At 44.8% G+C, this 24,864-nt stretch overlaps 1 protein-coding gene across 2 annotated transcripts in view; it reads left to right on the top strand.

The window, feature by feature from the left end:
- The first annotated feature begins 1,517 nt into the window (after positions 1-1,517).
- The window catches only part of cep162 (centrosomal protein 162), a 120,628-nt gene continuing 97,281 nt past the window's right edge, over positions 1,518-24,864 (top strand). Inside the window, exons 1-6 of one of the 2 annotated variants that reach the window (XM_033020790.1) lie at positions 1,518-1,737; positions 4,890-4,989; positions 10,724-10,862; positions 11,144-11,278; positions 15,121-15,273; positions 23,556-23,742. In XM_033020790.1, the coding sequence (XP_032876681.1) occupies positions 4,930-4,989; positions 10,724-10,862; positions 11,144-11,278; positions 15,121-15,273; positions 23,556-23,742 (674 nt within the window). In that variant the 5' untranslated portion in view covers positions 1,518-1,737; positions 4,890-4,929. The remainder of the gene's footprint in view (positions 1,738-4,889; positions 4,990-10,723; positions 10,863-11,143; positions 11,279-15,120; positions 15,274-23,555; positions 23,743-24,864) is intronic. The other variant, XM_033020791.1, reaches the window with a different exon arrangement.

Here is a 24,864-nt window from a genome sequence, read left to right as displayed (position 1 = left end):
GCAGCGATTGCAGCGCCGGAGACCGGGATTGGTCCTGGCTGCGGTGCAGGGCTGCCAAGAGTGTTTTGGCTCGACTCCCTCCTCCAATCACCCCCGCCCCCCCCTTACTCTACTTCCGCCTCTGACCGACAACTCCCTCCTACAAGGGTCTGTTTTGAAAGCGCCGTTGGTGGAGTGGCAGCAGCGGCCATTATCAGGCCGGGCGGGGTGCGGGAGGAGGAGATGGATCCATCGCCGCTGCCGCTGTGCGGGGCCCGACATTCGCTCCGACCCTCCGTCACGCCACACTTAGCATCTTTCCCACAACCGTCGCCGATACAAAACGTCACGTTCCTTTTCTCCAGAGATGCTGCCGGACCCGCGGAGTTTGTCTATCTTCGGTATAAACCAAGTTGCCAAGCCGGGCAAAATGACTCGCCGTTTAGGTTGCCCGGCGGCACTTTGAGTGGTCAATGGCACCCGGGCAACCGTTAATTTCGAGCCCTGCTCAGTCAGGGGAAAGAGAAATGAGAGATGTAGACGATGACGTAGAGAGATTAAGAATAATGAATGAAAGATATGCAAAAAAGTAACGATGGTAAAGGAAACAGGCTGGAGTAACTCAGCGGGACAGGCAGCATCTCTGGAGGGATGGAATGGGTGACGTTTCGGGTTGACAGTCTTCAGTCTAAAGAAGGTTCTCGTCCAGAAACGTCACCCATTCCTTCTCTCCAGAGATGCTGCCTGTCCCGCTGAGTTACTCCAGCTTTTGTGTTTATCTTCTGTTTAAACCAGCATCTGCATTTCCTTCATTACGCATGGTTCCTTATCTCAATCTCAATCGTCGAACGCGTTCTGGGGATGGATTTTGACCTGCGGCGGCTTCCGTCCGCCGAGCCAGTGGCTTCACCTTCCTTCTCTCCCGGCGTCTCGTTGCCCCGCAACGCAACCGGAGCCCAGGCCCAGGCCCAGCGCCGTCCGTCCGTCCGTCCGTCCGTCCGTCCACCCATCCCCGCAGGCAGGCAGGCAGGCAGGCGCTGCCAGCTCTCACCTCACAACAACCATCGCCCGGGTAAGCAGAGACTTATTTATTTGAGATCAGTCTGAAGATGGGTCTCAACCCGAAACGTCACCCATTCCTTCTCTCCAGAGATGCCGTCCGTCCCGCTGAGTTACTCCAGCATTTTGTGTTATCATTCTCAGACTTATTTAAAGCTAGCCAGGAACCGGGAGGGGTAGGGGGAGGGAGAATCAGAAGCCTGAAACATCACATTCCTTCTCTCCAGAGATGCCGTCCGCCCCGCTGAGTTACCCCAGCATTTAGTGTGTAGAATCAGAGGTTGTCGGTTGCCGATCCAACATGGCTCGGGACGGGAGGGGGGGGGGGTGAAGAACCGGATGTCCCGCCTCTGGCAGGCGGTGATTGGTGCAGGCCGAACGCCCGCCTCTGGAGTCTCGACCCTGAGTGGCCGGTCCCGCCGTCACTCAAGGAGCAGGGGGCGGGGAGGAGGTGGCGGAAGTCCCGCCTTCTCCCTCAACCTGGCCGTTAGCAGCTTCAGTTGGTGTTGTTGTGGCGGCGGTTGGAGCGCGAGGCCCCGGGTCCCGGGCTCGGCAACCGGTCACTGCACGAGCCGTTAGTGCAGCAAGTGGAGGCGATGCAATGCAATGCAAAGCACGAAGCCGCAGGAGGAAACCCAGTGGCGCTCTGGCAGCATCTGTGGAGGGAACGGACAGTCGAGAGAGCTTCTACAGACCGCAGTAGGTGATCAAGACGGGTGGAGAGAGCATGAGAGAGCCATTGAAATTTTGCAGGGAGGAGAAAATACTATGGATGAAAGAAACCTCAAATTCTGCAGGGGAACAAGCGGAGTGAACCCTTGGTATCTGTGCAGAGCAGGGAAGACAATCCCTTGGGGGCAAGGGGACATTGAAAAACGTTATTCAGCATGCATTTTCCAAACAGATCAGATATACTATACATAAGTACAATCGTCAAACTGAAATACAATAGACAGAACAAAGGAAAAGGTACAGTATGCAGAGTAGAGTTCTCCGCATTGTAGCTCATCAGTTCCGCAGACAAATTCCAATGTCCTCAATGGCATATAGGTGAATTGGACAGCACGCTAGCTTCAGGGAGAACCATTCAGATGCTTGGTAAGGAGGGAGAAGAAGTTGTTCCTAAGTCTAGTGGTGCACGTTTGCAGTTTGGGGTGGGACTATTTGATTATGTTGGCAGCTTGAAATGTAGATGGAGTCAACAGTGGAAATCTGATCTGTGTGATGGACTGGGCTACATCTACAACTCTCTGAATGTCCAAGAATTTTGAGGTGCAAGGGTGAGCAAGTCCTTGAATTCTCGGATTAACATGGAGCAAGTCCATAAATCCGGCAGAGTGGAGGTGCCTTAAATCAAGAGACAAGAGTGTTTAATTGTCAATTGTACTAGTGATGGTGCAATTAAATTCTTACTTGTTACAGTTTTTACAGCCCATTAATGCAATAACACACAAATAAATATACAATAATCTATAATACAATAAATTAAGGATCAGTAATACTTGGTAACCAAACCATAATAGTGCAAAATTGAAGAGCATAGTGTAACAGAAACAAAGTATTTAGTATGTCATTGGTGATGATGTTGGGTTGTGGTTAGTATTATGCAGTGTTCAAGAGGTTGGTGTTTGTTGGGAAGAAGCTGTTCTTGAACCTGGGAGATCGCGATTCTCACGAACCTGCACCTTTGTCCTGATGGTAGTAGCAAGATGAGAATGTGGCACTGGTGGTGTGGATCCTTGATGATATTAGCTGTGTTTTTGAGGCAGTGTCTCCTGTAAATCCCTTTGATGGTGGGGGGCTTGAGTACCTGTGATGGACCAGGCAGTTCCATTAGTTTTTGTATTCTACTTCAATCCTGGGTGTTCGAGTAGTTGAACCAGGCCATGCTGCAACTAGTCAATGTGATCTCTTCAGTACACCTGGTGAAGTTCAAGTGAGTGTTTGTGTACTTACCCAATCTCTTCAATCTTCTAAGGAAGTGGAGGCATCGATGAGCTTTCTGAGGTGCTCCTGTGTTAATAGTCATTAAGGATGAAGTGTGGATAGACAGAAAATGATGGAGTAACTCAGTGTGACAGGCAGCATCCCTGGAGAGAAGGAATGGGTGATGTTTCAAGTCAAGACCCTTCAGACTGAGCCAGGGGAGGGGAGATACAAAGATAAGGAAGTGTAAGGTGTGAGAACGAGAGATCAAAGAGGGTGAAGATCAAGACAAATGTAGAACAGATCAGTGGTACACAATCCAGCATCTGCAGTTCCTTCTAGAACAGATCAGTGTTAGCTAGGAGAAGGTAACAACAAAGCAAACAGATAAGATGTAATCAGGGACAGTCAGATTAGTCGGAGAACTCGGAAAGCAGCCTACAGATCATCGGATCGGCCGCCATTCGAAGAGGCCAAGCGAGTGGATTCGACACGCCTGCAGCAGCATCAGTGGAAGACATTTACAATGTCACATGACCAGGCCGACCACTGCAACTCCAACCCAGTGTCATCGCCAGGACAATGAACCTTTCAGGCCGAGTTAAAACAGCATTTGTTAAGAGCTTTGAAATTTGAAGGATACAAGATGGCGATGGAGACATATCGACTCCTGTCTATTGCCTCAGTGTAACCGACTATGCTTGCATTCTTGTACTTAAGTTTGATTGTGCTTGTATATAGTAAGATTTTCACTGAAGTGCATGCAAAAAAGGAATTTTATTGCACCTAGGTACATGTGACAATGGAGTACTATTGGATGCATGTTATACTATGGGCATGTTGTATGGGTTAAGTGTTATACTTTAGATTGTTTACTTTTTTAACAAATGCACTAACTAAGATGTTGGTATAGCCAACTGTTATTATTAAGCAAGAAATTAATATGCATATAAATCTCATCACATTATAGTACATTTTACTTACATTTTGCAATACATTATTTATGAAGGTCAAAATGTTGTTGAAAATTTGAAACTTGCAGAGTAGAATCACAAAGAATGGGTCCTTGACATAGGAATGCTCAGAGAAATTGGATGTGCAATGGCATCCTTTGTGTATTTGCTTTATTTTCATAAGTTCAAGGAGCAGACTTAGGCCATTCGGCCCATCGTCTATTCCGCCATTCAATTATGACTGATCTATCTTTCCCTCTCAAACCCATTCTCTTGCCTTCTCCCCATAACCCGTGACACCTGTACTAATCAAGAATTTGTCAATCTCTGCCTTAAAAATATCCATTGACTTGGCTTCCACAGCCATCTGCAGCAATTAATTCCACAGATTCACCACCCTCTGACTAAAGAAATTCCTCATCATCTCCTTTCTGAAGGTACATCCTGTTATTCTGAGAATATGACCTCTGGTCCTAGACTCTCCCACCAGTGGAAACATTCTCTCCACATCCACTATATCTATGCCTTTCACTATTCAATGAGTTTTTGCCCCTCATCCTTCTAAAAGATTTTCTGTGGCATATTTGTCAACTTTACCACCTGTGGGCCCAACTTGGATTTTCACACTGCCTGAGAGTCTTGGTGCTGTGTAAGTGAACCCATCTAAACTGTTTCCACCATGACTTCATGCTGAATAGGTCTCCTTTAATAATTTGCTTACTTTTTTTTGGAGCCCCACCACCCAATTTGTGATCCTCATCCTGTGGTTCTTTATCCAAGTATCTAATCTGTTGATAATTCCCCAACATGCAGAATCCACCTCCCCATCCCTGCCAACTGATTTCATCTCGGATTAACCCCGCACTCCAATTATCCGCCTTACCAAAAGCCTCTGTTACCGATTCATCCACAAATCTTTCTTCAAATCGTTTGTACTCTCATTGATTAAAATTCTGTTCTATGTAATTCTAGAGTACCAATCTGAAGAATCGGCTACTGCCACCCTGAAACCATGAATCATAAACTCACCAATGAAGAAATAGAAGAGCAGTTTGAACAATTCTTGAAAGAGGTACAATTATCTTCACTCTAGTTTGTGTTGGAGATACTTATAAGTTGAATGTTACTTGTCAGTAATTCTTCTATAGTTTGCTTTTGTAAGATGCATGATCTTCAAGATAACGGTAAACTGCAGCAGTGCAAATGATTTGTGCTCAAGATCTTTAATTTGACATGTTGGAAATGTATCTTGTGTTGAAAATAGGTATCATTGTGATAGAGTTTGATAGTACAGTGAACCCTTATTTTAACGGACCCCATTATAACGGATTTTGATTATAGTGGACGGACCCTCAACTTGCACTGCCTCCCCGGCCGTTTAGAGTGCAGGCTTCTGATGGCCTCCGCATGACTCGCAAGGTGCGCGAATGAGCCCTTTTTCATTCACCGCACGGTCCAGTTGAAGCGGCCATTGTTGGGGCTCAGATTGGAACAGTGCTTTTTTCAATTCACAGTTACCTGCCATTGCTAAGGAGAAGGTGGTAGGAAAACCTAAAGGTCTGAGGGTGGAAAAGTCACGTGGCACAGATGGACTGCACCCCAGGGTTCTGAGAGAGGTGGCTTCAGAGATTGGAAGCATTAGTTGCGATATTTCAAGAATCATGAGATTCAGGAGTGGTTCCTGAAGATTGGAAAATTGCGATAATCATCCCGCTGTACAAGAAGGGAGCAAAGCAGAAGAGTAGAAACTATAGGCTGGTTAGCCTGACATCGGTGGTTAGTAAGATATTAGTCAATTACAAAGGATGAGGTTGTGCAGTACTTAGAAGTTCACGATAAAATAGGCTGAAGTCCGCATGTTTTTGTGAAGGGATGTTCTTGCCTGACAAATCTGCTGGAGTTCTTTGAGGAAGTTAATAGCAGGACAGACAGAGGGGAGGCTGTAGATGTTGTTTACCTCGAATTTTAGAAGGCCTTCGATAAGGTGCCGCATTTCAGCTGCCAGGAAAGATGAGAGCCTATGGTATTAATGGGAAGATGGTAGCATGGATAGTGGGTTAGCTGGATGTCGGAAGGCAAAAAGTTGTAATAAAAGGCGCTTTTTCAGGTTGGCTGCCAGTGACACAAAGGTCGGTGCTGGGGCTGCTTCCCTTCACGCGATTAATGATTTGGATAAGAGGATTGAAGGTTTTGTGGTCAAGTTTGCAGATGATGCAAAGATAGGTGGAGGGGCAGGCAGTGTAGAGGAAGCAAGGACTCTGCAGAAGGACTTGGACAGGTTAGGAGAGTGGTTAGAGAAGTGGCAGATGAAATTCAGTATCGCAAAGTGTAGAGTCATGTATTTTGGCAATAAGAATAAAGGTGCTGATTATATTATAAATGGAGAGATTCCAGAAATCAGTGCAAAGAGACTTGGGAGTGCTGGGATAGGACTCCCAAAATGTCATTTGCAAGTTGAATCAGTAGTAAGCAAGGCAAATTCAATGCTAGCATTTATATCAAGTGGACTGGAATACAAAAAAAGAGATGTAATGCTGAGCCTCTAAGGCACTGGTCAGGCCACATTTGGAGAACTGTGACCAAATTTGGGCCCCATATCTGAGAAAGGACATGCTGTCTCTGGTGAGGGTCCAGAGGAAAGTTACAAGAATGATTCCAGGAATGAGTGGGTTAGCATATGATGACAGCACTGGGCCTCTACTCGCTGGAGTTTAGAAGGTTGAGGGGGGACCTCATTGAAATTTACAGAATAATGAAAGGCATGGATAGAGTGGATGTGGAAAGGATGTTTCCACTGGTGGGAGAGTCTAGGACCAGAGGTCATAGCCTCAGAATGAAACGGCGTTCTTTTAGAAAGGAGGTGAAGAGGAACTTCATTAGTCAGAGGGTAGTTAATCTGTGGAACTCATTGCCACAGGAGGCTGTGGAGGCCGTCGGTGGATATTTTTAAGACGGAGATAGATAGATTCTTGATTAGAATGGGTGTCAAGGGTAATGGGGCGAAGGCAGGAAAACGGGATTAGGAGGCAGAGATCAGCCATGATTGAATGTCGGAGTAGACTTGATGGGCCGAATGGCCTAATTCTACTCCTATAACTTGTGAACTTGTGACCCACTGTAGGGCTCTCTTCCATCTCACTAGCTGCCGCTTGTTCCTTCACTTTATGTGCTCGACCGTCACCGTCTCTTCCTTCTCCTGTCACTCTGGCCACTTAGCCTCTCCCCCTCCCACACACCCCTACCCTCCTCCATCGCATCCTCCTCCTTCACCCCCGGAGTCGTCGACATATTCGACCAGCAGGTGAGAGGGAAAGGAGGCCATGGTGACCAGTCTTGTCATTGGCAGCGGCCTGAAGAAAGCCCTGTTGCAGCTGTTGCAACATGAGGCACAACAACAGCCACATGAACTGGTGAAAAAGGGCTTGGTGGTGCAGACCAACAGCATTAGTGCTTCATTTTTAAGTGAAAGGGCACAAAGTGCTTGAGTAACTCGGCAGACAGAAGCAGGGTTATAATGTCACCTATCCATGTTATCTGAAGATGCTGCCTGACCCACTGAGTTACTCCAGCACTTTGTGTCTTTTAGTCATCATCAACAGTTGTTTCTTTCAACTAAATACAATGATAATACCTTGCTTGGTTATAATGAACAATTGGCAATAATGGACATCATTCCCCCCCCTGTATGGTCTGTTAAAATGAGTGTTTGTTGTATACAGAACCACATTAATTTACCTGTGGGACATAGTTTAAACCTGGGGACGACTAATTGAGATGTTAATCTAACACAGAAGAGTCTTGACAACAAGTAGGCCATTTACCTCCTTGGTCGTTTCCATCATAAAATGAGATTATAGTTGATAGTTAACGTCGGGGAAAAAAAATCACTTTCAAAATGAAATTGAACAGTTGAACAGTTTGCCCTAAAGCACATGCGCACTAGTTCCACTTGGGAGCTTGCTCAAGGTTTCTCAGAAGTCCATCAATTGCTATCTCTTGGAGGGAAAAATAAATCAATCAAATTAGTCAGACAGGATCGACCCGCAACAAAATGATGCAGGTTATTTTTTGATTAATCCCTGCTTTTGCAAGTTTAGATTAAGTCTGTTCCTCATAAATTTTCCAACAAATTCCTTCTCGCTGAGACAAACAGGCCTGTAATTACACACCATATCCGTTCTGACCTTGTTGAAAAAGGGTACAACATTTTCTGTACTACACGTATTGACTACTTGTGGTGGCTCGTAAAGATGTCAGAACCCCAGCTATTTCATCTCTTTGCCTGCCTTAGCAAACTGGGATCAATATGATAAGGCTGCTGAGTATTTATCAATGTTGAATCCACTCAGACATCTAAAATTTCCTTTTTTGTGATAAATTGTGCCTATATTTCTCTGAATTCTCCAACTACAATGAACTTTTCTTGAGCATGGACAGATGTGAACCTCTGTTCATGCACAGTTTGCTCCTTTTATCCCTTATGGATGCTACTCTTAACTTGTTTGCCCTCTTTCCTTGAATATGCTACAAAATCCTTTGGGATTTTACTTAATCTTGTCTGCTGTGCCTTTTCCTTACCCTCCCCATTTATTTTTCTAAGTAACAGCCGCCTACTATACTTTATGCACTCTTATAGACGTCTCTCTATTTTGATGCCCAACACTTGCCATATGCTTCTATTTTATTTTTATCCAATTCTCTAAACCCTCAAGCTCACGAATAATTATTTGAAGTTGAAGAAACTGAAGTTTACCCTGCAACTTTCTTGTGTCTTTTATAATTTAAACAAGTTTCAAGTTTAAAAACTCACTGTGTGTAAAACAAAATTGCTCACACATAGAGTCATAGTCATGCAGCATGGAAACAGGCCCTATCTACATTAATCTACATTAGTCTTGCCTGCGTTTCTTTCAACTTTTTCCCTCGCACTTTAAAACTATGCCCTCTCGTCTTAACGCAGAGGGAGAACAAGGCGGGAAAAGACAAGGACTTTAAGACTTTTGCCTTCCATCACAGTGAGGAGGTGCCTGGTGGACTCATTGTGGTGGATGTTAAATCTGTGTTCAGTGTGCGTTTTGTTATTTTATTCTATGTTATGACTGCAAGGCACGAAATTTTGTTCAGACTGAAAAGTCTGAATGACAATCAAGGATACTTTGACTTTGACATGAATAGATTTTTACCAAACTTTGAACAATCTTAATGTTCCATGGATAGTGGATATTGCAAAAGTGCTTGTAACAAAAAAATTGAAATTGAAAATTTCAGAGAAGGGGAGAGGAGGGGGGGGGGGAGGAAGAGGGGAGAGTGGGGATGAAGGGGGGAGAGGAAGGTGGTAGGGATGGGGGAGGAGGGACGAGAGGAAGGGGGGGAGGAGGATGGGGAGAGAGGGAGAGGGCTGACTTGAACTCGGCGAGCGGACGGCTCGGACGGGGCCGACTGCGAAAGGGCAGCGGGCCTCGGCAGCTCTCTGGGCCTCCAGCGGCGTGGAGGGCCTTGGCAGCTCTCTGGCATCACGATTCCCCGTGTCCCTGCGATCAATGGAGGAATCGCAGGTTTCCCAGAGGGAGTAATGGCCGCCAGTACCACCTTCTCATCACGCTGCCCCGCGCGACGATAACGGCCGCCGCCATGTTCTATGATCGAGCGGGGGAGACGGAGAGGATTCAAAAGCAAGCCAGGTGACCGGCGGTGTCCTCTGGATCTGCAGAGGCTGCTTGTTCTTTCTGCGCCTTTTGAAGAATGGGGGGGGGGGGGCGGAGGGTGAGTGGTCGTGGGGAATGAGGTGGGGGGAAAAGGAGTGGGGGGGGAGGAGGAAGGGAGCAAGGAGTGGGGAGCAAAACTGGCTGTGCATTGAAAATCTGCACCCGCGAGGAACAAAGGCATTGTGACGTCAGCAGCTGGCCAGCGGCGATATTTGAAAAATACTGTCCGTTTGGTGAACAATTTTAGTGAAAACTAGACCGTGCAGACCCGTTGGGTCTGTTCCCCCAACGTGCAGTTGAGGGGGGGGGCATTGGGCGTCACACACATTAACCACCCCCACACACACACACACACACTATCTCCCCCCTCCCGCACACACGGTAACTACCCCCCTTGTTAATATATTAATATTATTAATTTGCTCCTTTTACCCCATAATCGCCCTACCACCAGGCATGGACTGGAGGGGGGCCACGGGCGGGGATAGACCTGAGGATGCCGAGCGAGGCGGCGGGCGGTCGTCGAACCGGGCTTTGCCCGCGGCGGCAGTCTCCGGAGAGGGAGACAGAGAGGGCAGAGACAGAGAGAGGGGGGAGACAGCTGGCGGTCGTGGGGCGGCTTCTTTCGGCTGTTTTTAAATGGCGTCTTTGAGGCGAGAGGCGGGCGCCAGCAGCCGTCATGGTCGCTGGCCAGCAGGAGGTGACAAAATGAGTGAGTGGGGGGGAAGAGAAGGATTTTATTAAAAATGTGTACATAAACACGACAAAATTTAATCAGTAGTAGATACTTGGAATGAAAAGTGAAATCTCTACCGAAATGGGAAAAATCCCGACGTTTCTGCGTGTGGTGTTGGCGTAGCAACGAATCAAAGGCTGGCACCCACAAGACAGGCAAAAACACACACACACACACACACACACACACACACACACACACACACACACACACACACACACACACAGTATATGATATAGATTAAGCTAATAAAATTGTTTGTTTATTGCATTTGTTTATTACCTTTCATATGTTTAAATAAACAATTATTAATTGAGCTGTCCAACTCTCGTCCTTGTACTGATCACTGTGTACACATTTTCTAGTCTGTTTCAGATGAATCTGTTGATTTAGGAAATTCACCAAAATCCAGTGTTCTGAATTCATTGGGGAAGCATAATAGAAAGGAAACAAAAAAGGATACAAAACCGTGGTGGATTAATGAAGACGATTCTGACAATGGGCGTAAGTAGCTGCCTTTTCCTTTTGCAGCGACATTATGATTTCAGTTCTTTGAAGTTTGACCACAGGAAGGAAGCACAGCATCAATACTTGGAAACCGTGATGTAGTTTTACTCCAATTAGTGTGTTCTTCAATTTTTTTTAAACTTCTGTTGTATCATTTGAATTGAACTTTTCACATTTTTGTCTTTCTCTTTTCCTGTTGCTTACCATTTAACTTGCTTTCTTTTTTATGCTTTATCTGCTTGAACTTCTTGGCACGTTTCTAATCTTCTCTATCCAAGAACCCCCTCTGAGAAGGTTTACCAAACTGAAAAGACAGCCAGCTGTCATTGATGCTGGCACTGAAACACTGAAGATAGAAATTGGTGAAGAACACAATGGAAACCCACAATCACAAAGCCCAGGTTCACATGAGGGTATTTGTTTGTTTTATATTTAATCTCCTGCTTGTATTGTGGAGCAAGTAATACGTTCTCAACATAGTGGTTGAATTTTGCTTGCCTGGAAATGCATAAGCTTCTAACAACATTTAACTATAAAGAGTTACCTAGAAAGCAGGATGGATCTTGTACTTGCATTTTCCACTACTGCTAGGATGTGAAATGCATTTAGAGCTAATAAATTATTAAGGGATAGAATAGTGTATTTAAATTGTTTCATTTAATGACAATTGAAAATACAAGTAACCAGCTCTCGGACACAAATGACTGAAGTAACTCAGTGGGTCAAGTAGCATCTCTGGAGAACTTGTGTATGAAGGAACTGCAGGTTGCTAGTTTATGCCAAAGATAGACACAAAGTGCTAGAGTAACTCAGGCGGGCCAGGCAGCATTTCCAGAGGAAAAGGATGGGTGACTTTTCAGGTTGGAACCATTCTTCAGTCTGAAGATAAATCCCTGGAGCCTGGCCAGGTCTATCCTAAGAGATTGTGAGATGTGGGGGAAGAAATTGCTTAGGCCATGGCAGAGAGCTTTGTACATGGCATTAATTGAGATTTTTTGAAGAAGAGACCAAGAGGATTGATGAGGGCATATGGTCTGCAATGGCTTTGGCAAGTTTGTATGTGGTACACTGCTATGGAAGGTTGGATCTCATGGAGTCCAGGGTAAGCTGCCCAATTGTATAGAAAATTGGCTGCAGGGATCAGTGTTGTATTCACTGTGGTTTGTCAATATTACCGATTTGGATAAGAGTGATATTGGTCTGTTTAGTAAATTTACAAATGACACAAAATTGGTGGTATAGTGGGCAACAAAGAAGATTATTTGAGATTGCAAAGAGATCTAGAACACCTAATAAAGTGATCAAAGGAATGGCAGATGGAATTTAACCCTGACAAATGCAAATTTGGTGAGTTAAACCAAGGCAATACTTCCACAGTATATGGTCAGACCCTAGTGAATGTCATGGAGCGGAGAAGCCTAAGGGTACAGCTACATACTTCCCGCAATGTCATGTTACAACTGTGCAAGACTATGGTGAAACCATGCTTGGAGTATTCTGCACAGTCCAGGTCACCGAGTTCTCAAATTCCAACTTCGATAGCCATTAATTATCAGAGATGATTTGGAGGTTTTGCCTAATGCACACACGACACGCATAAGGCAGCAAAGATTAGTCTTCCAGACGTCGTTTCTTGATTAATTGCTTTTTTATTGAAGTATTACAAAGAAATAACTCATAACTTTCCGTTCTTAATCGCTGTTCCATTCACATCATATAAATTACATAAAAGCTTGTTCTTACAAAGTTATGTTGTCTCGTAACGTGTGTGTGATCATGGTAGAAAACTGTTTCCCCTCATTCTCCAACGCCAAACTGAAAATTCTAATCTGAGAGTCTGCGCCAGACTTTAACAAAAGAACACACCCCTACTATGTACCATATCCCACCTACAGACAGATAAAAACTAAAACTAAAAATATCAAACATGATAATAATACTGACTTAAGCTTAATGGCTCCTACAGTCATTAAGCTGGAAAGCGTGCAGAAAAGATTCACAAGGACTTTCCTGACACTGGACATCTTGAGTTATAAGAAGGTAGACACAAAATGCTGGAGTAACTCAACGGGTCAGGCAGCATCTCTGGAGAGAGGGAATGGGTGATGTTTCGGGTCAAGACCTTCAGAAGTTATAAGAAGCTGGGTAGGCCGGGACTGTTATCTCTGGAGTGTAGGAAGCTGAGAGGTGACCACATGGAGGTAAATAAAATCACAAGGGGCACAGATGAGGTGGATGATCACAGTCTTTTCCCAGGGTAATGGAGTTAAAAACTAGAGGGCACAGATTTAAGGGGGGGGGAGGGGGGGATTGAGAGGGAATCGGAGAGACTACTGGAGAGACTACATTTTCTCACAGAGAGTGGTCATTATGTAGAATGAGCTGCCAGAGGAAGTGGTAGAGGTGGGTACAATTACAACATTTAAAAGACATTTAGACATTGGAGAAAAGAAGGGTTTAGAGAGATATGGGCGATTCACAGGCAAAATGCGATTACTTCAGGTAGGCATTTTGATCAGCATGCACAAGTTGGACCGAAGGACCTCTTTCCGTGCTAGGTGACTCCATGACTCAAGGTTTCTTTGATTATCAGAGGAATTTGGCAGCCGTTGAGTTTTTGTTAACATTTAAAAATACTTTAAAATTGACATTTATTTAAAATCCGTTGATCAATTGACAATTAATTAAACGATAAATTGACATTTAAAAATCCGTATATAAACATCTTTAAAAGTGAAGATCGGCGACTCAACTCAAATTAATGGGCTGAGTTAGATGTGTTTGGGATGATATTAAGGGGACAAATATGAAGTGTATATTGGCCCTCGACTGAGAAATTTGGGGACAGTGAGATCCGACACATCTGACCTTAAGCATGTCCCATTTTACAAACTGCTGTAAGTGAGCCAATGGTTTTCCAATAAGTAGCCAGTTTGTAGTCATTCTGTTCTGTAATACCGTGTGAAAAACCTGTACTTTTGACCCTTATTTTGCTACCCCAGTAATATTTAATTAAATGTATTTTCCAAAACTCTCCAAAATCTAACTTAACATTTGGTTCTTCACTTATCACCACTATTTTAGTAATACATTTTATTTAGATTATTTTATTTTAACATAAAGTTTTAAAATGATCTTGGGATTCACTTGACTAGATTCAGAGTGTTTCCTGTGGTAGGAACATTTTTGAAATAAAAGAATATTTTTAGAATAAAGAGCTCAGTAAATTTTGAGTGAACGTGAAATGAACTTCCTTCACAGGAAGGCTTGGAGAACTCTAGGATTCAATTCCTAAGAGGCTGTGCATGTTGGGATAATTGAAATTGGCAAAGCTAACATCAATAGATTTTGATTGTGTGTCAAGAATTATGGAGGAAGGGATAAAAACACCTAAATTAGATCATCACTCGTTTTTTCATCTCAAGAAAACAAACTTCCTTTATAATTAACCCTATATGACCTAGTACCATTGTGGCAAAACTCCTATAACTGCATAAAGGTTGATGTACTTTAGTTCCTGAGATACTTAAAATGAATGCAGTACTGCAGAATGGAAGACGTAGACACTAGTCTACGCAGATGCCGGTTTACAGAAAAAGTGCTGGAGTGACTCAGCAGGTCAGGCAGCATCTGTGGAGAAAATGGATAGAATGACATTTCGGGTCAGGATCCTTCAGTAATTGTGTGGTGGGTGAGGAGATAGCTGGAAGAGAGATGGTGCACGACAAAGCCTGGTGAGTGATAGGTGGATAAAGGTGAGGGGAGGGTGTGGGTTTGAAAGACAGATGGTTGGACAAGGCCAGCCATGAAAAGACAAAAGGTGTGATTTAAGGATAGAAGAGATATTAGTTGTGAAGTCAGTGGAAGAAATATAGGTTAAAGTGGAGAAATGGGTGTGTGTCCAGGTGGGGCACAGGGAAGAGAGGAGGGGGGCTATGTTTGTAGGTTAGTTACCTACCTCAAATTGGAGAATTCAATTGATGGAAGTTTTAGTTTACAACTGAAGAATCACTTCACTTTTACCCCATGTGCTAAAGGCTAAAATTCAGTTAGTCTTGATTACTTTTTTATCTGTTTTAACCTTTCAATTCTTCTGTACATAGAGCACTAAATTTGTTTTGGTTTTCCACTGTTTGTAGTCTCTCCAGAAGATTTATTAGATCTCTTTGGTAATTACTGTCATGTTAATTCACCACAGAAATAAGGCTTTTTCAAACTAATTGCGATGCGTTTTCACTTTTTTACAAAATGACAGATATGCTGCCAACCAATCAGAGCTATCTCAAATCTCAGAGATTCTCACAATCAATTGCAGAGACTGAAGAAGAGCAACAAGCGGAGAAGATTTTGCTCCAAGGTGATGAGCGGTCTTCAGTGTCCATCAGTAGAGACAGTTTGGAACCAAATGGTATGAAATATTTTCTGAATGGAGTTAGAAATATAAAACAGTGAATAACTGCCAGAGGCAGTGGTGGTGACAAGAGTCAAGAGTGTTTTATTATCATATAGAACAATGAAATTCTTACTTGCTGCAGGACAACAGAATATGTACACATAGTACACTGTAAACAATATGATAAATGAAAAAAAAAGTTCAGTGTGTATATACTGTATACACATACTGACAAGTGTACACACACACACATCATATAATATATAAAACTCTCGCCCCAGATTCCAAAACGGAACTCCGTCCGTCCGGCACCCTGGCCCACTCCCTTTGCTGGCGCGCTCCCTGTGATTCTCCGCAACTCCGAAACCGGACGCAGGACCGCCCGCGTCTTTTCGACTTCGGAAGAGATTTCGCTTTTCTTTCTAAGTATGCGCTTCTCATTCCATTCCGTCGTGTTTAAGCGCACGTTTTAAATCAAAACCTTACCCACCCCCCCCCCCCCCCCCCCAAAAATCTCAAAACTAAACTGGCTTCTCACCCACACAAGCCTCGCCAGCACCAGCCCCTGCTGAACATTCCATCGTGTGATGTCACAATGCCCAATGCTCACAGATGACCAATCGGAATGGACCCATTTACATATGCCTATGCAGGAGCCCCAGCCAATGGTGAACGTTCCATCGTGTGATGTCACAATGCCCAGTGCTCATAGACATCGTTGCCATAGTGACAGTACAGAGAGTCAGATGAGGGCCGAGGAGCCTTCAAGACAACATGAGATGTTCCCATATTGTGTGAAAATATTTACGTCATTCACCCCTGAACCACGATAAGAACACCACCTGCACATCTTAATTAAATTAGAGAAAAACGGAAAAGAGGTCGGGCATTTACACTTTTAAGGCTCTGTGTGTGTCGAAGCTTCGTGTGTGTGATGCCGCACCGCTAACCCCCCCACCACCCCCCCCACGCGTTGCCGAGACGGACCCGACTTCGACGACTTCAAGATACGCTATTTTAAGACGGCAGGGACCCGACTTCGACGACCAAATCTCCCCTGGGGGCTACAGGTAGGGAACGGTCTTTATGCACTTTTCCAACTCTGTGTGTGGGGGTGGTTAGTGTGTGTAAGGCCCCCCCCCCCCCCATTGGGGGCTATTGGGGGCCGCAGGACCGCCCACGTCTTTTCCACTTCGTCAGAGATTTCGCTTTTCTTTCTAAGTATGCGCTTCTCATTTCATTCCGTCGTGTTTAAGCGCACGTTTTTAATGGTTAACATACCCCCCCCCCCCCCCCAATATTTCAAAACTAAACTGTCTTCACACCCACAGAACCTTCACCAGCCCCAGCCCCTGCTGAACGTTCCAACGTGTGATGTCACAATGCCCAATGCTCACATACGCAAAAGTGTAATGCCTTCTCCCCCCCCCCCCAGTTTTTCAAATACAAACTGGCTTCTCCCCCATACAAGCAGACATTTCGGTAGACATTTCACTTTCCCTTCCAGCTATCCACTCCTCATTACATTTCGTTATGTTTATGTCCATTTTTTTCATTAAAACCATCTCATCCCCCCCCCCCCCCCCTCACTCATTTTGTCGCCTCCTGCTGGCCAGCGACCATAACGGCTGCTGGCGCCCGTAGCACAACCTCAAGCGACGCCATTTAAAAACGGCCTTTCGGGGACGGCACTACTTCGAGGACCACGTCTCCCGTGAGGGCTGCGGGTAGGCAACTGCTGCGTTGGGGCATTACACTTTTAAGGCTCTGTGTGTGGGCATGCTTCGTGTGTGTGATGCCGCCCCGCCCCCCCCCCCCCCCCCCCCCCCCCCCCCGCGTTGCCGAGACGGACCCGACTTCGACGACTTCAAGATACGCCATTTTAAGACGGCCGGAACCCGACTTCGACGACCACGTCTCCCCTGGGGGCTACAGGTATAGAACGGTCTTTATACACTTTTCCAACTCTGTGTGTGGGGGTGGTTAGTGTGTGTGATGCCGCCCCCCACCCCCCCCCAGTGGGGGCTACGGGTAGGGAACGGCTGCGTTGGGGGATCAGACCCAACGGGTTTGCCATTGGTCGTCGTGTTTAAGTGCACGTTTTTAATCAAATCCTAACCCACCCCCCCCCCAATATTTCAAAAATAAACTGGCTTCTCACCCATAGAAGCAGCACCAGCCCCAGCCCATGGTGAACGTTCCATCGTGTTATGTCACAATGCCCAATGTTCAAATACATCGTTGCCATAGAGGGAGTACAGAGAAGGTTCACCAGGCTGATTCCTGGGATGTCAGGACTTTCATATGACGAAAGACTGGATAGACTCGGTTTGTACTCGCTAGAATTTAGAAGATTGAGGCGGTATCTTATAGAAACTTACAAGATTCTTAAGGGGTTGGACAGGCTAGATGCAGGAAGATTGTTCCAGATGTTGGGGAAGTCCAGAACAAGGGGTCACAGTTTAAGGATAAGGGGTAAATCTTTTAGGACCTAGATGAGAAAAACATTTTCACACAGAGAGTGGTGAATCTCTGGAATTCACTGGCACAGAAGGTGGTTGAGGCCTGTTCATTGGCTGTATTGTGGTCCTTGTGGCTAAAGGGATCAGGGGGTATGGAGAGAAGGCAGGTACAGGATACTGAGTTGGATGATCAGCCACGATCATATTGAATGGTGGTGCAGGCTCGAAGAGCCGAATGGCCTACTCCTGCACTTAATTTCAATGGTTCTATGTTTCCCTCTCCGCACCCCTCTCCCACCCATCCCTCTCTCCCCCACCCCCCTTCCCTCTCTACGCCACCCCCTTCCTCCAACCCCTCTGTCCCTCTTCCATCACACCCCCTACCCCTCTCCACCTCCCTCCCCACTCTTTCCCCTCTCTCCCCCACCCCTCTCCCCCTCCCTCCCTCCTTCCCTACCTCCCCATCCTCCCCCTCCACCACATCTATCTCCCCATCCCCCTCTCTCACCCCCTACCCCGCTCTCCTTTCCCTCCCAAATCTGTCCCATTTCCTCCACCTCCTCTCCCCTCCCTCCCCTCTTCACATCCCCCCTCCCTCCCCCCACCTGTGTGTTTGGGGGTTGGTTAATATGAGTTTGATGCAGCAGCCCCCCCTCCCCCCCCCCCCCCCTGCAAAACGCCGTTGGGGAAACAGACCCAACGGGTCTGCACTTGGTCTAGTATATATATATATTTATATGGCTGTAGGGAAGAAGCTGTTCCTGAATCTGGACGTTACAGTTTTCAGGCCCCTGTACCTTCTTACCGATGGTAGCGATGATTGATACAATGTGTGTGTGGCCAGGATGGTGTGGGTCTCTGATGATGCTGGCTGCCGTTTTGAGGCAGTGACTCCGATAAATCCCTTCGATGGTGGGGAGGTCAGAGCCGGTGATGGACAGGGCAGTGTTCACAACTTTTTGCAGTCTTTTCTGCTCCTGAAGTTGCCAAACCAGGCCATGATGCAACCGGTCAATATGCTCTCTACTGTGCACCTGTAGAAGTTCAAAAGAATCCTCCTTGACGTACTGAATCTCCGTAATCTTCTCAGGAAGTAGAGGCATTGATGTGCTTTATTTAAAATTGCATCAGTGTGCTGTGTCCAGGAAAGATCTTCGGAAATCCGCATGCCTAGGAATTTGAAGTTTTTGACTCTTTCCATGTTGATATGTACAGGATTGTGAGTCTTCATCCTCCCTCTTCCAAAATCCACAATCAGTTCATTGGTTTTACTGATATTGAGAGCCAGGTTGTTCTGGCACCATTTGGTTAATCAGTCGATCTCACTTCTATACTCTGACTTGTCTGTAATTTGTCCAACAACAGTGGTGTCATCGGCAAACTTGAAGATGAAGTTCGCACTATGTCCTAAGTCATGAGTATAGAGTGAGTAGAGCAGGGGGCTGAGCACGCAGCCTTGAGGTACTCCCGTACTGATTGTTAATGAGGAAAAAGTATTTCTGCCAATTCGAACAGACTGGTCTGTGGATGAGGAAGTCGAGGATCCAATTGCAGAGGGACGCGCAGAGACCTAGTTCCGTGAGCTTGGTAACCAACTTGGAAGGGATGATAGTATTGAACCCCGAGCTGTAGTCTATAAACAGCTTGATGTAAGTGTTTTTATTGTCCGAGTGGTCCAGTGCAGAGTGGAGAGCCAGTGAGATCGCATCCTCCGTTGACCTGTTGTGACGGTAGGGAAACTATAGTGGGTCGATGTTCTTGTTGAGGTAGTTGATATCCACCATAACCAACCTCTCAAAGCATTTCATCACCACAGATGTTAGTGCCACTGGTCGATAGTCGTTGAGGCAGATCACCTTACTTTTCTTGGGCACCGTTATTATTGATGCCCTTTTAAAGCAGGTGGGAACCTCAGACCTCAGTAATGAGAGGGTGAAAATGTCCGCAAAAACTCCAACCAGTTGGTCTGCACAGGTTTTGAGAACTTGACCGGGTATACCATGGGTTCCCAACCTGGGGTAAATTTCGCCTGCCCAATGGGTAAATTTGTTGATTCTGGATTTGTACATTTTTTCTCATTGACTGACTGTTTCGTTCTGGTATCTGTTCATCATTAGTTGTTCATAAATAAGTGAAATAGCATTGTTATGTGCTATTAAAGTTGCCAGGGGTAAATGGGACAAAAAAAGTTGGGAATCCCTGGGGTATACCATCAGGTCCAGGCGCTTTCTGAGGGTTTCACCCACCTGAAGGATCTTCTGACATCGGCCTCTCTGACGGGGGCTCGGGAAGGCACATCAGTGTTCTCCCTATCAAAGCGTGCATAGAGCGCATTGAGCTCGTCGGGGAGTGATGCTTCGCTGTCGCTTGAGCTGCCTCCTGGTTTTGCCTTGTCGGAGGTGATGGCATTCAGGCCCTGCCACAGTTGCTGAACATCCGCCCCATCCTCCAGCTTTGAGCGGAAGTCCCTTTTGGCCTTTTTGATGGCCTTGTCAAGGTCGTATCTGGACTTCTTAAAGACCTCTGCATCACCAGACCTGAATGCATGGGATCTGCTCCTCCAAAGAATGCGGATCTCCTGGTTCGTCCAAGGCTTCTGGTTAGGAAACACTCGGATAGTTTTTGTAGGAACACAGTCCTCCACACATTTCCTTATGAAGTCTGTAACGACTGTGGCGTATTCATTCAGGTCCGTTGCCAAGTCCTTGAACATTGCCCAAGCTACTGACTCCAAGCAGTCCTGTAGTTGTCCCTCTCCCTCCCCAGACCAGCTCTGTGCAGTCCTCACTTCTCGGGACACACTCTTCAGTTGCTGCCTGTGTGCAGGAAGAAGCAGTACCGTTGAATAGTCGGATTTCCCGAAGTGAGGGCGAGGGATAGAGCGATAGGCATCCTTGATAGGTATATAGCAGTGGTCAAGGGTGTTTAATCCTCTGGTGCTGCAGAAGACATGTTGGTAGTAGTTTGGGAGTGATTTTTTTCAGCTTGGCTTTGTTGATGTCCCCGGCTATGGTGGTAAAGGGTTCGGGTGCGCTGTCTGGTGCTTGTTGACTACGGCGCGCAGCTCCTCCAATGCTAGACGGACGTCTGCCTGGGTGGGATGTAGACCGCGGTCAGGATGATGGAAGCGAATTCCCTCGGGGGGTAGAAGGGGCGGCACTTCACCGCCAGATGTTCCAGGTGCGGAGAGCAGGAGTTAGACAGAGCTGCCACGTCTGAGCACCACGAAGATTTGACCATGAGGCAGACGCCCTACGATACAGTGCCCTCGATAATGTTTGGGATGAAGACACATCATTTATTTATTTGCCTCTGTACTGCACAATTTGTGATTTGTAATAGAAAAAATCACATGTGGTTAAAGTGCACATTGTCAGATTTTATTAAAGGCCATTTTTATACATTTTGGTTTCACCATGTAGAAATTACAGCTGTGTTTATACATCGTGCCCCCATTTCAGGGCACCATAATGTTTGGGACACATGGCTTCACAGGTGTTTAAATGCCTCCTTAATGCAGGTATAAGAGAGCTCTCAGCACCTAGTCTTTCCTCCAGTCTTTCCATCACCTTTGGAAACTTTTATTGCTGTTTATCAACATGAGGACCAAAGTTGTGCCAAAGAAAGTCAAAGAAGCCATTATGATACTGAGAAACAAGAATAAAACTGTTAGAGACATCAGCCAAACCTTAGGCTTACCAAAATCAACTGTTTGGAACATCATTAAGAAGAAAGAGAGCACTGAGGAGTTTACTAATCGCAAAGGGACTGGCAGGCCAAGGAAAACCTCCACAGCTGATGACATAAGAATTCTCTCTATAATAAAGAAAAATCTGTCCGACAGATCAGAAACACGCTTCAGGAGTCGGGTGTGGATTTGTCAATGACCATTGTCTGCAGAAGACTTCATCAACAGAAATACAGAGGCTACACTGCAAGATGCAAGCCACTGGTTAGCTGTAAAAATAGGATGGTCAGGTTACAGTTTGCCAAGAAGTACTTAAAAGAGCAACCACAGTTCTGGAAAAAAGGTCTTGTGGACAGATGAGATGACGATTAACTTGTATCAGAGTGATGGCAAGAGCAAAGTAGAAGGAGAGAAGGAACTGCCCAAGATCTAAAGCATACACCTCATCTATGAAACACGGTGGTGGGGGTGTTATGGCCTGGGCGTGTATGGCTGCTGAAAGAACTGGCTCACTTATCTTCATTGATGATACAACTGCTGATGGTAGTAGCATAATGAATTCTGAAGTGTATAGACACATCCTATCTGCTCAAGTTCAAACAAATGCCTCAAAATTCATTGGTTGGCAGTTCATTCTACAGCAAGACAATGATCCCAAACATACTGCTAAAGCAACAAAGGAGTTTTTCAAAGCTAATAAATGGTAAATTCTAGAGTGGCCAAGTCAATTACCCGATCTGAACCCAATTGAGCATGCCTTTTATATGCTGAAGAGAAAACTGAAGGGACTAGCCCCCAAAACAAGCATAAGCTAAAGATGGCTGCAATACAGGCCTGGCAGAGCATCACCAGAGAAGACACCCAGTACCTGGTGATGTCCATGAATCGTAGACTTCAAGTAGTCATTGCATGCAAAGGATATGTAACAAAATACTAACATTACTACTTTCATTTCGATGACATTGCTGTGTCCCAAACATTATGGTGCCCTGAAATGGGAGGATTATGTATAAACACTGCTGTAATTTCTACATGGTGAAACCAAAATGTATAAAAATGGCTTTTATTAAAATCTGACAATGTGCACTTTAACCACATGTGATTTTTTTTTTTTTTTTTTCTTTTACAAATCTCAAATTGTGGCGTACAGAGGCAAATAAATAAATAATGGGTCTTTATCCCAAACATTATGGAGGGCACTGTTTTTGATGATTTTCTGCTGCTGGTAACATGTCGCCACGGACAGGCGCCATCTTTTTTTTACAATTACTACATTTACAAAGTATTTGTCAGGGAATAGAGTGATATGGATTATGTACGGACCGATGAGATCAGTTTAACTTGACATCATGTCCTGCACAAAACATTGGGAGCCATGATACAAATGGTGACAGCGCTGGGTGGAGAAAATTATGGAAACTTGTTAATTGTAAATTATCTATCTATACAAGATGATGATGCGTTCCAGGCACTCACTATTCTAGATGTAAAAAAAAATTGCGCTTCACATCTCCATTAAACTTTCCCCCTCTCAGCTTTTTGCTATGCCCCCTCATGTTGGATCCTGGAAAGAATGGTCTGACTGACTACCGTATCTATGCCTCTCATAATTTTACATATTTCTATCAAATATCCCCTCTATCTCTGACATTCCAAAGAACATTTTTCTTTGTCGCCATCCTATCCTAGACATTCTCTTTCTTCTCTCCACCCTCTCCCTTCTCTGCAAATTAAAACATGTTTGTTTCCTATCTATACCAAAATCTGATGAGAAGTCATTAACCCATAAATGCCCCTGAGCATAATAAATAAGACTTTTTAACTCTGTATCCCTGACAACAGATTATCCTTGACCTGCAGTTGACTTGATATTTGATATTTGTGTTGAAAGGCGAACCAGTTTTCAATTTGCTGTGTATGCTTTTTGTGTATATTAAAATTGCATGCTGAAATGCTGTTTTTGATTTGCGATAATGTGAGCACAGCTCTTTGGTGTAAAGACAATGGAAGTAAATTTTTGTTTATTGTGCCTAAATAAATGTCCTGTGTCTTACTGAATGTCCTTTACCATTTGAATAAATAGTCAGTAGGATCCAGTTTATAAGATACTCTTCAAACCTAACAGAGGTGATTTTGTTCATTTGTAGACTCTATTGTGGCATCAGGCCCTGCACAAACCACTATTGGACCTGGACTTGATACACTCGAAGAAGAGGAGGAGAAAGAACAGTTTTTTGCTAATCTTGAGACGGGCGCTTCCTCTACTATTGACTATTCAAGGCTAATTAAAGAGCTTGAATCGACAGGTTCAACAGCCATAAATGCTTTGAATCAGTAAGTTGATTCTCTAAGGTGAATTGTGAAAGTTATGAACATCAGTATCTTATATGGACTTTGATAAATATGCTTCCAATTTTTTAAATGGGAGAAGATCTTTATTTTTCCAATATTTTTGTACATGGAGTATATGCTAGGAGGTCATGAATACCAGATTTTGAAGCAATGTTATTGTTTACCTTTACAGCAAGATATTTTGCAAAGATATAATCACTGATCTTTTTCTTGTGATACTTTTAGGAACCTAAGCACTAGAAGCAAAAGTAGGTTATTCCCTCTGTCCTGTATCATTTATTAAGATTATGGCTATATTTTACCTTGATCGCTTTGATAATTAAAAATCTATCAATTCCTTCAAAATACCCAGTAACCGAGTTTCCACCTTTTTCCTTTGGAAATTAATTTATTCTCGTCTGTCCTAAACGGCTAACTAATTATTGTAAGACAAAACTCTTGGTTCAAGACATTCCAGCCGGGGAAATGTCAAAATCTACAATTGACTTAGAAACATAGACATAGAAACATAGAAAATAGGAGCAGGAGGAGGCCATTTGGCCCTTCGAGCCAGCACCGCCATTCATTGTGATCATGGCTGATCGTCCCCAATCAATAACCCATGCCTGCCTTCTCCCCATATCCCTTGATTCCACTAGCCCCTAGAGCTCTATCTAATTCTCTCTTAAATCCATCCAGTGATTTGGCCTCCACTGCCCTCTGTGGCAGGGAATTCCACAAATTCACAACTCTGGGTGAAAACGTTTTTTCTTACCTCAGTCTTAAATGACCTCCCCTTTATTTTAAGACCGTGGCCCCTGGTTCTGGACTCGCCCGACATTGGGAACATTTTTTCCTGCATCTAGCTTGTCCAGTCCTTTTATAATTTAATATGTTTCTATAAAATACCCCCCTCATCCTTCTAAACTCCAGTGAATACAAGCCTAGTCTTTTCAATCTTTCCTCATATGACAGTCCCGCCATCCCAGGGATCAATCTTCCCAGGGAACCAACGCTGCACTGCCTCAATCACAAGGATGTCCTTCCTCAAATTAGGAGACCAAAACTGTACACAATACTCCAGATGTGGTCCAACTGCAGAAGAACCTCTTTACTCCTATACTA

This window comes from Amblyraja radiata, chromosome 5 (genome assembly GCF_010909765.2).
Source record: "Amblyraja radiata isolate CabotCenter1 chromosome 5, sAmbRad1.1.pri, whole genome shotgun sequence".
NCBI lineage: Eukaryota > Metazoa > Chordata > Chondrichthyes > Rajiformes > Rajidae > Amblyraja > Amblyraja radiata.
This window is presented reverse-complemented; position numbering and strand designations above follow the sequence as displayed.